The sequence below is a fragment of the Seriola aureovittata genome, chromosome 3 (assembly GCF_021018895.1).
Source record: "Seriola aureovittata isolate HTS-2021-v1 ecotype China chromosome 3, ASM2101889v1, whole genome shotgun sequence".
Lineage (NCBI taxonomy): Eukaryota > Metazoa > Chordata > Actinopteri > Carangiformes > Carangidae > Seriola > Seriola aureovittata.
In genome coordinates this window covers 24,688,685-24,702,881 of record NC_079366.1, presented here as the reverse complement: position 1 = coordinate 24,702,881, position 14,197 = coordinate 24,688,685, and the positions used below count along the sequence as shown (strand labels likewise).

General features: G+C 39.6%; 1 protein-coding gene across 1 annotated transcript; it reads right to left on the bottom strand.

Annotated features, from left to right (window-relative positions):
* Positions 1-2,613: 2,613 nt before the first annotated feature.
* LOC130166280 (carbohydrate sulfotransferase 12-like) lies at positions 2,614-14,191 on the bottom strand. The gene is made up of 6 exons (XM_056371786.1): positions 10,416-14,191; positions 7,642-8,295; positions 7,215-7,357; positions 4,654-4,782; positions 4,315-4,507; positions 2,614-3,249 (listed from the first exon to the last, which is right to left on the bottom strand). Exons 2-6 carry the CDS (start codon positions 8,182-8,184, stop codon positions 2,977-2,979), a joined length of 1,281 nt encoding a protein of 426 aa, XP_056227761.1. The 5' UTR covers positions 8,185-8,295; positions 10,416-14,191; the 3' UTR covers positions 2,614-2,976.
* Positions 14,192-14,197: the final 6 nt, after the last annotated feature.

The window sequence follows — 14,197 nt, the reverse complement described above, 5'->3', positions numbered from 1 at the left end:
TTTTTTCTTCCAAAAATTCCCCATCGCACGCTGAGTGACAGGAGGCTTAACCAATAGGCTCAGAGCCTGGGAACAGAAGGGGAGGGGCTGTAGAAAAGACTGGAACACGTGGAGACAGACAGCAGGACAGTGGTGAACGCAACAAGAGCATCTTTTTGTGCAATAGAAAGTGGTGGAGGGCGTCAGTATTTGTTCTGCACTCTCTCTATGCACCCCCCCACAGTATCATACACACGTCAGTGGTAGAAAGTACTTTCACATCAAGTGCTGTTCTTAGGTTCTATTTTTTTTACTTTACATGAATATATGTACATTTAGCGCAAGTATGACAACGAAATTAGGCAATACCCCCTAAACTGGAATTTTTTATTATACAACATGAACAACTGCTGAAGAATTATACTCCATGCACGGATCATATTCGACTTTATGCTTCCACTTAACAACATTTTAGAGGGAAATGTACTTTTCACTTTTTATTCCGCTACTTTGTATTTGGCAGGTAGTGAATTTGCCAGTTAAGGTTTTAGATAATTTTATAATGACTTGTGATATAATAATAATAATAATAATAACTAGAAAATTCCTTAAGATTTTTGAATCCTTATCCTAACTCTGACCTCAGTCACTCAAAAAGCTCTTGAAACTGTGAAGACTGGCCAAAGTGACCTCACAATGATGGTTTCGAACCTAAATTTGTCCCCACAACCATAGCAAGACATGTATACACACACATACGTGCCCTAACAGAAGACGATCTGCAATAAAGCTACTGTGATTTCTCCTGCTACAACAGAACAACATGGACAACAGTTTAAAAAAAGAAATGCCCTGAGTTAATCAATCTAATTAGCCAATCACAGTCAGTTGTGTGAAAGCCTCCAAAACGCTGTGTTACCACATTGAGACACTAATATAGTTAATATCCAAAGGTGGAGATGGTTTGTGTGTCTGTCAATATACACTCACTGGTCACTTTATTAGTTGCACCTTGCTAGTACTGAGTTGGACCCCTTTTTGCCTTCAGAACTGCCTTAATTCTTCGTGGCATAGATTCAACAAGGTGCTGGAAACATTCGTCAGAGGTTTTGGTCCATATTGACATCATAGCATCACGCAAGTTGCTGCAGATTTGTCAGCTGCACATCCATGATGCAAATCTCCCGTTCCACCACATCCCAAAGGTGCTCTATTGGATTGAGATCTGGTGACTGTGGAGGACATTTGAGTACAGTGAACTCATTGTCATGTTCAAGAAACCAGTTTGAGATGATTTGAGCTTTGTGACATGACATGTTATCCTGCTGGAAGTAGCCATCAGAAGATGGGTACACTCTGTTTATAAAGGGATGGACATGGTCAACAACAATACTCAGGTAGGCTGTGGCGTTTAAACAATGCTCAACTGGTACTAAGGGGCCCAAAGTGTGCAAAGAAAATATCCCCCACAGCATTACACCACCACCACCAGCCTGAACTGTTGATACAAGGCAAGATGGATCCATGTTTTCATGTTGTTTACGCCAAATTCTGACCCTACCATCCAAATGTTGCAGTAGAAATCGAGACTCATCAGACCAGGCAACATTTTTCCAATCTTCTATTGTCCAATTTTGTTGAGCCCTTGCCAATTGTAGCCTCAGTTTCCTGTTCTTAGCTGACAGGAGATGCACCCGGTGTGGTCTTCTGCTGCTGCAGCCCATCTGCTTCAAGGTTCGACGTGTTGTGCGTTCAGAGATGCTGTTCACCATGCCTCTGTTGTAATGAGTGGTTATTTGAGTTAGTGTTGTCTTTCTATCAGCTTGAAACAGTTTGGCCATTCTCCTCTGACCTCTGGCATCAACAAGACGCTCACTGGATATTTTCTCTTTTTTGGACCATGCTCTGTAAACCCCTAGAGATGGTTGTGTGTGAAAATCCCAGTAGATCAGCAGTTTCTGTCATACTCAGACCAGCCCGTCTGGCACCAACAACCATGCCACATTCAAATTCACTTATATGACCTTTCTTCCCCATTTTGATGCCCGGTTTGAACCTCAGCAGATTGTGGTGAGTGTATGTGTGTACGTGGTGTTAGGAACTGCTGACTGGCCAATATGACCTCACAATAAAAATATGAGCACAAAATTGTCCTCACAATCATAGAAAGACATGAACACACACACATACACAGTGCTGACTTGCCTTATACATGCTCTCATACTTTGAGTAATAAGGGTAAGAGTTAATGAGTCTCATTAGCCGATAAGAATCAGCTTTGACCATTTCTAGTGCGTGTAGTATGTGTGTGTGTGTGTGTGTGTGTGTGTGTGTGGAAACATCACAGAGATCAAAGAGTCTTTAAAACGAGCTGTTTTGAACAGCTGTTTATAGCTTGAAGACACAGAGCTGACACAGAGCCGAGTGAGATTTTAGCTCGGCGAGCCTCTCCAACAACTGCTATTTCTGAAAAACCAGTAACTCCTATCAGAACCAAGAGCAGACCATGAGCGGCACAAGACCTTTGTGCACAGAATATGTGGCTTTGGTGTTTCTAGAGGCAAAAATGTGGAAACAGGAGCAAATTACAAAAAAGGGTCAGTTCTGCACTGCCATGCACACTCAGTAAAATTATAAAAAAGAAAGTCAAACATTTAGAAAAACTCTTTATTTTTCTGCAACATGTTTACCCTCAGAAACGTCAGCAAACAGTTAGCCGCAGCCCTTTCCCCCATGATATACCAAAATACTATTCACAAAATACATTTGAAAGTGCCTTTGCGGGGGGAACGGATGGGATAACTTAGCTTGTAAGCGGGTGTGCTTCAGATATGAAATGATGACAAAAATAAAATAATACTGGCAGGCCCTTCGGTCATTTGAGGTATGCACAAAACAAATGAAACAAACAGCAATGTAGACTGGTCTTTAAAGGCAGGTAGGTGAGGTGTGGGCTCTACACACAGTGCAGTGCCCAGGCCTTTGGCTCTGTATGGATTACTGATGTAATACGCTGTCAGGTTTGGGATAACCAAACAGCTCAAAGTCTGGTTCATATAGCTTGTACAGTTCTCTCCTCATTGTTATGGGAATCTGTGCAAACCAGTCTCTTTCCCAGCTGGTTGCAGTTCGGTTTCGAGCCCCTGAAGGGAAGCGGAGCAGATGATCCACCTCCAGAAGCTTCAGCAGGCGATCTGCGTCGGGTTCTAGGGTTTCTAGTCGTCCAATGAAGTCATACTTGATCTGGCATGGATGGCAGAGGCGGTACACCTGAAACACATAAAAGTACAGCAGACACTTAAAAAAACTTTTAATAACTTTTAAATTTGTGTACACATACACACAAAAACTGAAAACACAACTCTGCTCCTGTTCTGTGTTTATTACCCCAAATGGATTTGGCTTCCTTGCCCTGCTCAGCGTCTGATTTTCAGTTATTTAAACAGACTTATGTTTTTGAACCTGACTGTGTGTATGTGTGCGTGTGCGTACTATTAACCATATTGTTTATATAACATTTTATTGTATACTGTGATATGCTAGTCTAAGACAATTACACTGTGCTGTATGTGCATTCAGAAATGTTGTTGCTGCCCTCTGAATATACTTATTGGGACTATGTATCTATGATTCAGAGGAAATGCAAAAAATAGATTATAAAAATCATATGTAACAAATAGAGACCACATTAGTAAATAAAACATGAAAAACTGTTTAAATGATAAGCTGATTTAGTTATGCGAGTGATCCATTTAAATATATACTAAAAAATCCCAACATGCTGATTAAAATGACTCCTTTTTGTGTGCTGTTGATGGGCGCTATTCTTCCATAATACAACACACAACAAAAGTGGACAATCTGACTGCATTAAGAAAAAAATGGAAAGTTGTTGCCATGGCTCCAACAACAGTTGACAAAACAAATCGGGGAATAGATCAGGAGAAACACAGTCATTGTTGATTTTTTGTAAAATTGGAATTGGAATCAGCAGTGATATTCTGATGGTGCAGTTGTCCTTGTATCTTTCTTACTGGACAAAATTATAAATTAATTTATTGAATATTAACTGCCAAAATAGTAAAATGTCAATATATTGTGTAAATCTTTATAGAATTACTGTAAAACATAGTATGAAATTGGTACACATGCAGTGCAGATGACAGGGGATAATCTTACATATATATAACATAATATTGGTATGATCTTTCAGCACAAACAAGACAGATGCAGCACAGACTTTTTTATGTATGCATATTGTAGTTTCACAAAATCCAATTGTATTAAGTGTAGGTTTACTCTGCTTGTGTGCATGTACCCGTGTGAGACAAATACCTGTCGCCAGTGTTCGTTGAACATACTCTCCTTCTCAGTCTCTGGATCCAGCAGGTATGTGATAAATTGCTGAAATGTTGGTTTGATTCCAGCTGCAAACGCCTCGGCTGCGGTCTCTGGCAAACTCCCAGAGACATTACCATAACGACGTAGCATGACTGAACCAAACTGCCTGTAGAAGTCCTCATTGGGTCTAAAAAAACACACACACAAATACACACACTTTAATAATTCAGTAAGCAAAGAACTTCTGTTTAATCAAAAGTGAAGCACATTCCTTTGCCTTAAACTAGCTTCCATGCACAAACACACACTCACTCTCTCTACCATGAAACACACCTTCCAAACTTGTTCCTGAAGGCAGAGATGAGACGTACAAAAGGGTCTCGTACAAACAGAAACTTGGTGTAGTGCTGGAGCTTGAGTGCCATCAGGTGGCGGGACAGAGAACCATAATGGCGCCAAAACCTGGTGAAGGACACACGGACAAAGACACAAAACACCATGAAGGATATTTTATTAGTGTCACTGTTTGTTTCTTAAGCTGCAATTGTGATGCTTTACAGTTTGCCTGTCAAACATCCACGTTTCATGCAATACTGAGAACATTTGGTGAGGTCTCTAAATGACTTAAAACAAAGCCAAACAAGAAAAGAACAGTCCTAAAGGGGAAAAAGATTTGTCTTGTATAGCAGCTCAGACAGAAAAACAAATGTTCAGATACTCATATCCAAACACAGACAGCTCCCGAGGGGTAGAGAAAGGTCTGTCTGTGCTGCAACACCAAGCCCCGCCTGTCGTTTCCACTCTCCTCTTCCAAGTGTCAACTCAGTAAATAACTCCTTGAGCTCACGGATAGTTTGTCAAACAGTGTTTCAGTATAACTCAGTATCTTAAGTGTTATTGTAGAACTGATGTAAAAGAGAACCACGTAACTTTTCATTTATTAATGTTCCCGTGAAAATTCTTACAATTCTTACACTGACAATTTTTAAAATTGGATTTATTAGGAAAATTGGAAAGCAAGAGGCCCCTTAACATTTCCAGACTGACACTTTCATTTCAGAATGGACATCTTGAGTTATTGTAATCAGCTTATAAATCAGGGTGTCAGCTCAGAAGCTAAAGGCATTAGCTTCTGTACTGACACCATGATTTATTGGCTAGTTCTCCTTTGTTGTCATTGTGGGACTGAGGTGTGTGATTTGTTTGGCTTTAGTCTCTCAGTTTTCCATGTTGAATTGTTGGGGAGTTCGAGCTGTTTAAAACATTATAATGGGAGCTTGGTCTCTCTGTGCAGGAATTTGGTTTGTGTAGATTACACATTTTCTTTGCAACACATTTTATTTAAACTACAGACTACTTTTTTATTCATCATTCTGTCCAGCAAACATTGTTTTTTTTGCCAACACCTAATGGACGAAGTGCTCTTGTTTAGTCAAAAAGAAATGTATGTCGCCATGATTACGAATAGGCATCACCTGACCTTTTCTTTGGTCAAATACATCCTTTTTCCTTTGTCTGTTGCTCATTAAATCTAAAAAAATCTCTTGATTTCTTGATTTTCTTTATTCACTGGCTTGTCATTTTAGTGAAAAGATGATTATAAGTGCAGCTTTTGCAAATACGAAACTCAGTTGCAAAGGCCTTTTTCACAGAGGACATTTTTACATGTCACAGTAGGAAAAGCACAGGTGTAAATGATGAAGTTAATTACAGCTGAATTCCATTTAGCTGCTTAAGTTTCAGTGTCCTGGTACCGTGCATGCTGGCTCGCTGTCGGAGCCATCGTTAGTGTTATGAGTAACACCTGTGCTTTTCCCACTGTGACAAGTCGAAGTGTCCTCTGTGAGAAAGGCTTGTTAAGAAACCACATTCATGTCCTCAGTACTGTTTCTGGGAATTTGGGTGGTTCTAGCAACCTGAAGAGGAGTTTCCATTCTACAATTATGTGCAAATTACACAGGGGGGAGTTTCAAGGTTGTTTCTGTTATTTTTTAGCTTTCAGTATCTTTAAATTTTATTTCTTCATATCAAAAAGTATCAAATGAAAATATAATATAGATAGATAGTTACTTTATTTATCACCTCAGGTGTCCAATAGCTCATTAGTAATAATAACAAAAATAGTTAATAATAAATAACAAACAAGTATAGTTAAATTAGTCCAGTTCAAGATCCACTTCCTTTACAGCCTGATGGCAGTGAGGACAAAGGATCTCCTGAACCGCTCTGTTCTTATAATATATATATAATAATGGGATTAGTTCATATATATATATATATATATATATATAACAATTTCCTTTATTGGATATACATGAAACAGCATTTAGGGTGAGAGCATTTACAGAAAATAACTTTGTATGTATTTGGATTTTTGGTGTCAGTAGTTTTAAAATCCTGGTTATGGCCCCTCCTCCTGCTCCTTTAGATACTAAGCAATTTAATGGTCGACATCAGTTATCATTCATTTTAAATCAACTCGACAGTGGTGGAAAGTAATTACGTACGCTTAAACAAGTATTTTATTCAAGAACAGTTTTGAAATACTTCACTGTTTAGATTTGACTCTACTTAATTCTTCAATATTATAATATTGTGCTTTGTACTCCGCTACATTCGTTTAGGAGTTTCAGTTACTTTTCAGATAAAGACTTTCCATGTAAAACATATCATGATCTTCATCAAAAACATCATGGATTGTTATAGATTAAACTCTCCAATAGAATATTAAGTTGTTAAATTTAGCCTTGCACTGGGGTGTGTTTATACTTATCTTTACGGTAAAAAGATCTAAATACATCTCCCTCCCCAGCAACTCAACAAAACAACTGGGAGTATTTACTGTATATATATATATATATATATATATGTGTATGTGTGTGTGTGTGTCATACTTGGCGAAAGTGAGGTGAAGAGTGGAGTTGTGTACGAGGTCCGGAGGTACAGCCTCTGGGTCAGTGTAAGGCTTTCCTGAGGAGGGCGAGATCAGAGACTGAGACAAAACCACCATCACTCTCTTCCAGTTGGTGCAAGCTACCTGAACGGAGAACAGTGATGGAGGGAAAGAATAAGTAAAGACTGGATGCTCAGAAAGACAAGAGATACTGTGAACATGTGCATGTGAATATGTGTTTTTTTTATCAGTTCCAAATTCCTAGAAGAAGAAAAACTTTTGTTTGTCTTCTCACTTTCTTGCTATTTTTCGTACACTTATATCCAGGTGTACGAAGTGAGACAGGGAGCCAACTCAGCACCCACACACGTACCACCACCTACATTTTCACACAAAAACATGCACACACACACACAAAACAGCTGTACCTTGGGAACGTAGCAGTAGATAATCTGGTGGGTATCATCGACTATCAGGTGATCCAGTTCCCTGTTGGGGATCTGCTCAAATGCCCGAGTCCTTCCAGGGAATTCCACATCGTCCCGTCCTGAACAAACATCCATGATCCTCTGCTTCCTCGCCTCCTGTTCCCTGTCATCAGCAGAAGTCTGACTCCTCTCCCTCCCATCCTCTTGTGTTTCCTCCTTCCCCTGCTCTTGTTTGTCCTTGCCCTCCTCCTCCTGTTTTTGTTCTTCAGCTGCTCCCCTCGTCTTCTCAGGCATGGGTTTTGTACTGGAAGCGGTGGTGGGGACAGTGAGGGAGGAACTGCTCTGGACCCTGCTGGTGGAGGGAGAAAGCAAAGAGCCTGTAGTCGTCCGTGGGCAAGAATCAGATTGAAGTGTCCGGTGTTTGGGGTCCTGCAGTGGATAGAGGTTGAAACCTCCGATGTCGTCCCAGTAGACGATGATCAGCAGGATCATAAACAAAGACCCCAGGATGAACGCCACTCGTAGACCACGCCAAATACCCATGGTAATATTAGATCCGCAGCCGTGATTGGCGAAGAAAAGAGGAAAGGGTTATCTCAACTCCATGGTGGCCATATATTACGGAAGGAGACACTTCCTGCTTGCTGGCTGAAACTGAAAGAAACAGGAAATATTACCAAGACCCCAGTTCTGCTTTTACTGCCTAAGTGAAGTAAAAGGATTGAGTGAAGACTAATGCTATAAAAACAGGAACTGGTTAATACAGGGGGTAAAAGAAAAACATAGAAGCAGTGTAATACCAGATGTAGGGAATAAAACATGAGAATAAAACATGAAGTGGCATCTTAAGTATCTCAACTTCATGAGACACACAATGGGGGCTCATCAAGCTTAGTACATTCACTCAAGTACTGTCCTTGTACCATGCTGCTTTGTACTGTAGAAATATTCAACTTTTTATTCCAATATATTTATTTCACAGGTAAATTTACTGGAACTAGAACTGAATGCAAGTGTGTGTGTGTGTGTGTGTGTGTGTGTGTGTGTGTGTTTGTGCGTGTGTGTGTGTGTGTGTGTGTGTGTGTGTGTGTGTGTGTGTGATGTTGCAAGATTTTGAAATTTCCTTCCCCAGTGGGTTTTACAATATTTATTTAAAGTCAAAATATCCTAATATAAACATGTCGGTTTATTTGCATGGTAAAGAATGTAGAAAGTAATTTATTTAGAGCATATTTAGGTTTAATATTGTATTAAACATCCTCATTTTATCAACTTTTCAACTATTTTCTACAAGTAGAAAAGCACTTTCTAACAAGGCACCTTTTATAAAGAGGTTTCTAAAAAATTTGTAAGCAAGTGCTTTATAAATAGTAAAAACATAATTTGCTTATGCTTTATGAATCTGTTTGCAGCCACTAATGAGAACAAACTTTGGGTTGCCAGGTTTTGAAAACTTTTAGCTGGTGTTTGGTAATAATTCGGTTATGTTGTTAAATTAATGTTAAAACATTTATAAATCCTCATGGGGTCTCATTTCCTCGTAAGTCATCAAGCAGCAGTTAAGACTATTAATAACTCATGAATACACGTTTTTTACGTTTTCCACAGTGCTATGTGCCGAATCACTGTGAGACTTAAATACAACTTTGTGCTTGACATATGCAATTTTAACGTCTGCTAGAGTCATTTCAAAAGTATATGATATTACATAATATATGCCTACTGTTATATATATATGATATAGCTGGCCGTGTTTTTGACCGGTGTGAAGTTACCCAGGGGCCGTGGGAACCTCAAGCTCCGCCCGGGGCGCTCAGCTGTCACAGAGATGTGAACAAACGGGGATGTGGGGGTGGAAGTAGATTCAGCCCTGAGCCTGCTAGAGGGTTTACACCCTGTATTGTTCCATAAAAACATCTGCTGTCCGGGGAAATAGTGGAAAAAATGAGGGTCCTAATAAAACCAGAAAAACAAAATCCAGACTGGAGCAGAGCACAGCAGAAACTCCTCCGGCTCATATTTTGACAGAGAAAATTATTGGTTTCTCTGTGGTGTTTCTTTCCACTAGGTTTTAAATCCAAACTCCACGTTGACTGGAGGGGCCTATTTTGAGAAATTAACATCCACAAACTCTCTCGTGTCACGCTTGGCACGCGCTGTACCCACACCCACCCACCCACACACACACACACACCACACACACACACACACACACACACACACACACACACACACACACACACACACGTGCGCACACAAGACGGGAAATAATGTTAAAATATTCCTTTTACATTAAATGTGTCTGTGGAGCTCAATAGTAAGTCAGTGTAGGTAAACAACACAATCCTTTTTTTAACTTTGTTTTTTTTTATGTCGGCTGCTCGGGGAGGCGCGGGCTGTTGAAGTGTTTATTTAAGTTAATATTTTTCTTTTTTTCCCCCAAAACGACTCACCATCACCTCCTCCCAGTGCTCGGTCGGAAAACAACCTTAATTCATACAGTACAGTTACAATGTGCCCATTCACCGGCTGCACCGGACACTGTCCCTCTCTCATGTAAATGGTCACCTTCCTTTTCCTCCAGCCGACGACACACAGACTAAACTTATATTTCTCCACAGTCTCCTCCACCTTTTCTTCTCATCTTGCTGCCTTTGAGGTGGAATAAAGCCCGGGTCTATTCTCTTTCTATCTCAGTACAATTAAACCAGTCTGAAGCTGAATCTATCTCTCTGAGAAAAATACTACACGAGCTGATTTATGTTTTATCTTACCCGGCAGATGAGCTCCATGTTGCCGGCCAGTCAGTCCTTTGTCGCCTGCTCCGTGTCCCCCCTCTCTGTCTGTCCGTCAGCCCGGTGATGAGACCGGGTTGGCACGATAGGACCGTAGCGGTCTACGCTCTCCACAGAATGAAAGTCTCGCGAGATTCAGGGAACCAAGCCACCCACTCTTGAACAGCGTGCACACTCCAGTTTCCACACAGACCGCTGTGAAACCATAAACCCGCCTCTGACACAGGTTCTCAAAGTTAAGGTCCTGGTACATCCAGGCGGCCCTAGAGGAGGCTGAAGCAGAATTAGGAATCATCAAACTTCACTGGTAAAAAAAACAGCAAGGCTATATTTACCCTTTTATGGAAGTCCATTTCTATTAAAATAATAGAAAGGTTGATGGAAACATGGTCTCAATCTCCCCTAACTGAGTTACAGCATTGAATAATTGTGCATTTGCAGGGTGATGTCACAGTGAAGTTGACCTTTGATCATTGAATATAAAATGTCATCACTTCATAATTTTATCCTATTAGACATTTGTGTGAAATTATGTCATAATTAGCTTGTGAACTTGGGAGTTATGGCTAAAAACATGTTTGGTGAGGACACAGTGACCTTGACCTTTGACATCTGTACACTAAACTCTAATCAGTTCATCTTTGAGTCAAAGTGAATGTTTGTGCCAAATTTGACGAAATTCCCCCGAGGTGTTACTGAGATATCGTGTTCATGAGAATAGGACAGACGGAAAACATCATGCCTGTGCCCCAGGCTGTTGTAATACCTCTGTATTTATTATCATAATATTTTGACTCAGTAAGTCATTGTTCTTGTCTGAGTGTTTTTCTCAATAATTCTGTGTTTTTAACTGTTTGTGTAATGGTTTCAACTAGGTTGTCATTTTTAATACGTCATTGTTTTTGGCTTAGTGCCTCATTTTAACTCGGTATGAAACATTTTGTATCTCATAATTGTTACTTAGTAGTGTAATTTTTACTCTGCATGTTATAATCTGGATTTATTAGCTCATAATTTTGCCTCACCATAATTACTTCTATTTCTATCGTCAGAATGGGCTACTATAGCAAACCAAGGCCATGTGGTTTAAGCACTTCACATAGTCACATTTGACTATTTTGGGGCCAACACAATAATAAATAATGGTGAGAATTAAATTCCTGATTGAGTGTAATATGAAAAGTCCAAGTGGACCTAAGTTAAATAATTCAGAGGCCTTCTTTTTGGTACAGCTTAAATATGAATGAGTCCAAACATCAAAAACCAAAGGCACAGTGTCAATAAAAAGTGAATATTTACAGGTGTTTCTATTTTCTTGGCAACAAACTGAATATGCTCTGAACTTATTTTGTCATAAAAACCTAAACATAGAATCATCCATCTTGGCATGAAGGCTGAAGAGCTGCCTTTTAATGAGTATTTATAACATCTGTGAGCTGATGGGAAAATGATGGGGTGGCTTCCGTCGCCACATCAAAAGGCGCAGGCAGCTCACCAGCAGTCCACTGAAAGCTGGGATCACACTGGCTCTTTCACTAAAAAACTCAAATTCAGTCGAGGCATTTTAACCCAGAGGTGCAGCAAAACGCACCAGATTTATAGTTTCACAACCCCACACACCCATTGAGGACTAGTAAGGACTCTGGGCTTTATAATCTACTGTTTCTAAATCCAGAACAAAGGCCTGTCATTAAATTTAGATGAAGTCTAATGTTGCAGCGTCATAAATCTGAGTTGTGGCTCAGAAGGTTCATTCACAGACAAACCTTTCCCACCAACTTCCTTACAGGTAGATAATGTCTTCTATAAATAAGTCATCAGTCGACCATTTTCTTCACCTTGTCAAACAACACAGTGAAAATCTGCACAGGAGAGCGTGAACATACATCAGGTCCGTTATGGTTAATGAGGCAGAAGATATATCCGCAGCCTGTAGTGTCACTGAGAGCGGAAAAACAGTGTCTGACTGCATGGTGAGCTTCAGCAGATGTGGTTTGTCTTGATACCAATGACATGGACATGGACATCTCTTTCGGTCCAGTTTATTTATTCCTCACAAACAAAGAAAACCGTACTGTGCTTTACTTTCTGTAAGAAGATTAAATGGGTTAAAAATCTCTAAGAAAACTGAAGCATAATTTACACCTTCATGACAGACCAGCAATCCGGAAGAATAGAGCGAACCCACAATCTTGGTGTGCCCAAAATATTTGAAATGAGTCAGCTCGACTTTATGACTTTCACTGTAAATTTCTTTGGCTATGTTTAAAGATAGAAATAATAAAAATCTGTATTCATGTGAGAAGAAAAGAAATTTCCCCCGTAGCCACATTTTTCAGACAATTTAACCTCAGACACATGAACCTTCAGTGGCAGCTTCGGTGATGTGTCAGCCGCTGAAACACAGCTGCATTCTGACTGCAGTTCTGAGGAAGCAGAAATCTGTTTATGAGATGTGATTTGTTCCAAACAAAACAGGCTTAAACTCAAATTTCTAACTCCAGGATGAGGCTGGATAACAAACTTGCAGTCTGGGGGAGGAGAATGAACTTCAGTAATGCTGGTCTCCTTTTTTTTTTGATCACATAAACTCTGGATAACTCGAGTCGGGATAAAAATCACACCAAACTGCTTCCTTTTTTTACAGAATCTTATTTAAAAAAAAAGAAAAAAGGATGTAGTACCTAAAGGTGCACATTATATCTCTTGGTAAGCATCTCTAATTTCATTGTTGCACATGAAAATGTTACAAGAACATGCATTTGGACAGAGCCAGAGCAAACCATTTCAGATTTAGACGGATAACAAAAATGGTTTAATGACGTCACTGAATCAGCACTAAAGTGCCAGCGCCCGTCATACGCAGGATCCACACGACAGTTAGTACCGTCAGCGTTTAAGATTATTTTGCCTAGTGTGGAATTTTACTGTCCTCTTCAGTTGGAGATATGATGTATTTTAGATAAGCATATTGCAGAAACCTCCACTGCATCTTCGTTATGGTGGCAGGATCAGATCATGCGGTACCTGGGTTACCAGCTCTGAATGGATTAAGCGAGGCAGTTAAAATTGGATTACGCAGAAACGTGTGTAAAACCAAACCTGACAAAAAGCTCAGCTAAGCCTGAATCGCTTTCACGTTTTAACGTCTTGAAATCGATTTCCACAAACTACATGCCGAAGAGTTTTTTTTTTCCTTTCTCACTCAAAAATGTTTGTAGAAATGTTAGAAGTGTTTCTCTAATGTTTGTGTATGGGTGATGAAACAGACTGGCATCCATCTGGGCTTCTACACAGCTAATCTGTTCACTCAAGATGTTAAAACCTAATTTTGTTAAGATACTAAATGGGTTTGTTACACATTTTAAGAACAGGAGCCATTAATTCTTATGTACTTATCAGGAGTGCTGCTTTTGATTTTATATTTTTTTATGAACATAATGTCCTGAGAATATGTGGTTATCAAACGAACAATAGAGATCAGGGATGTGTTTACACCCGTATATATGGTTGGAATTAACAATGACTTTCAATACTTTTTGTTTCCAATTAATAGTTTGGTCTATGTAATGCCATACAACAGAAAAAATGACCACCATAGTCTCCCAGAGCTGTATGTAACATTTGCTTACTTTGTGCAACCAGGAGTCAAAAATAAGACTGCATGTCTTATGCAATTTACAATTATATTAAAACCTAAAAAGCACCAAACTAACATTTGCTCGAACCCCAGAAATTTTGGAACTTTTGCCTGAAATGAT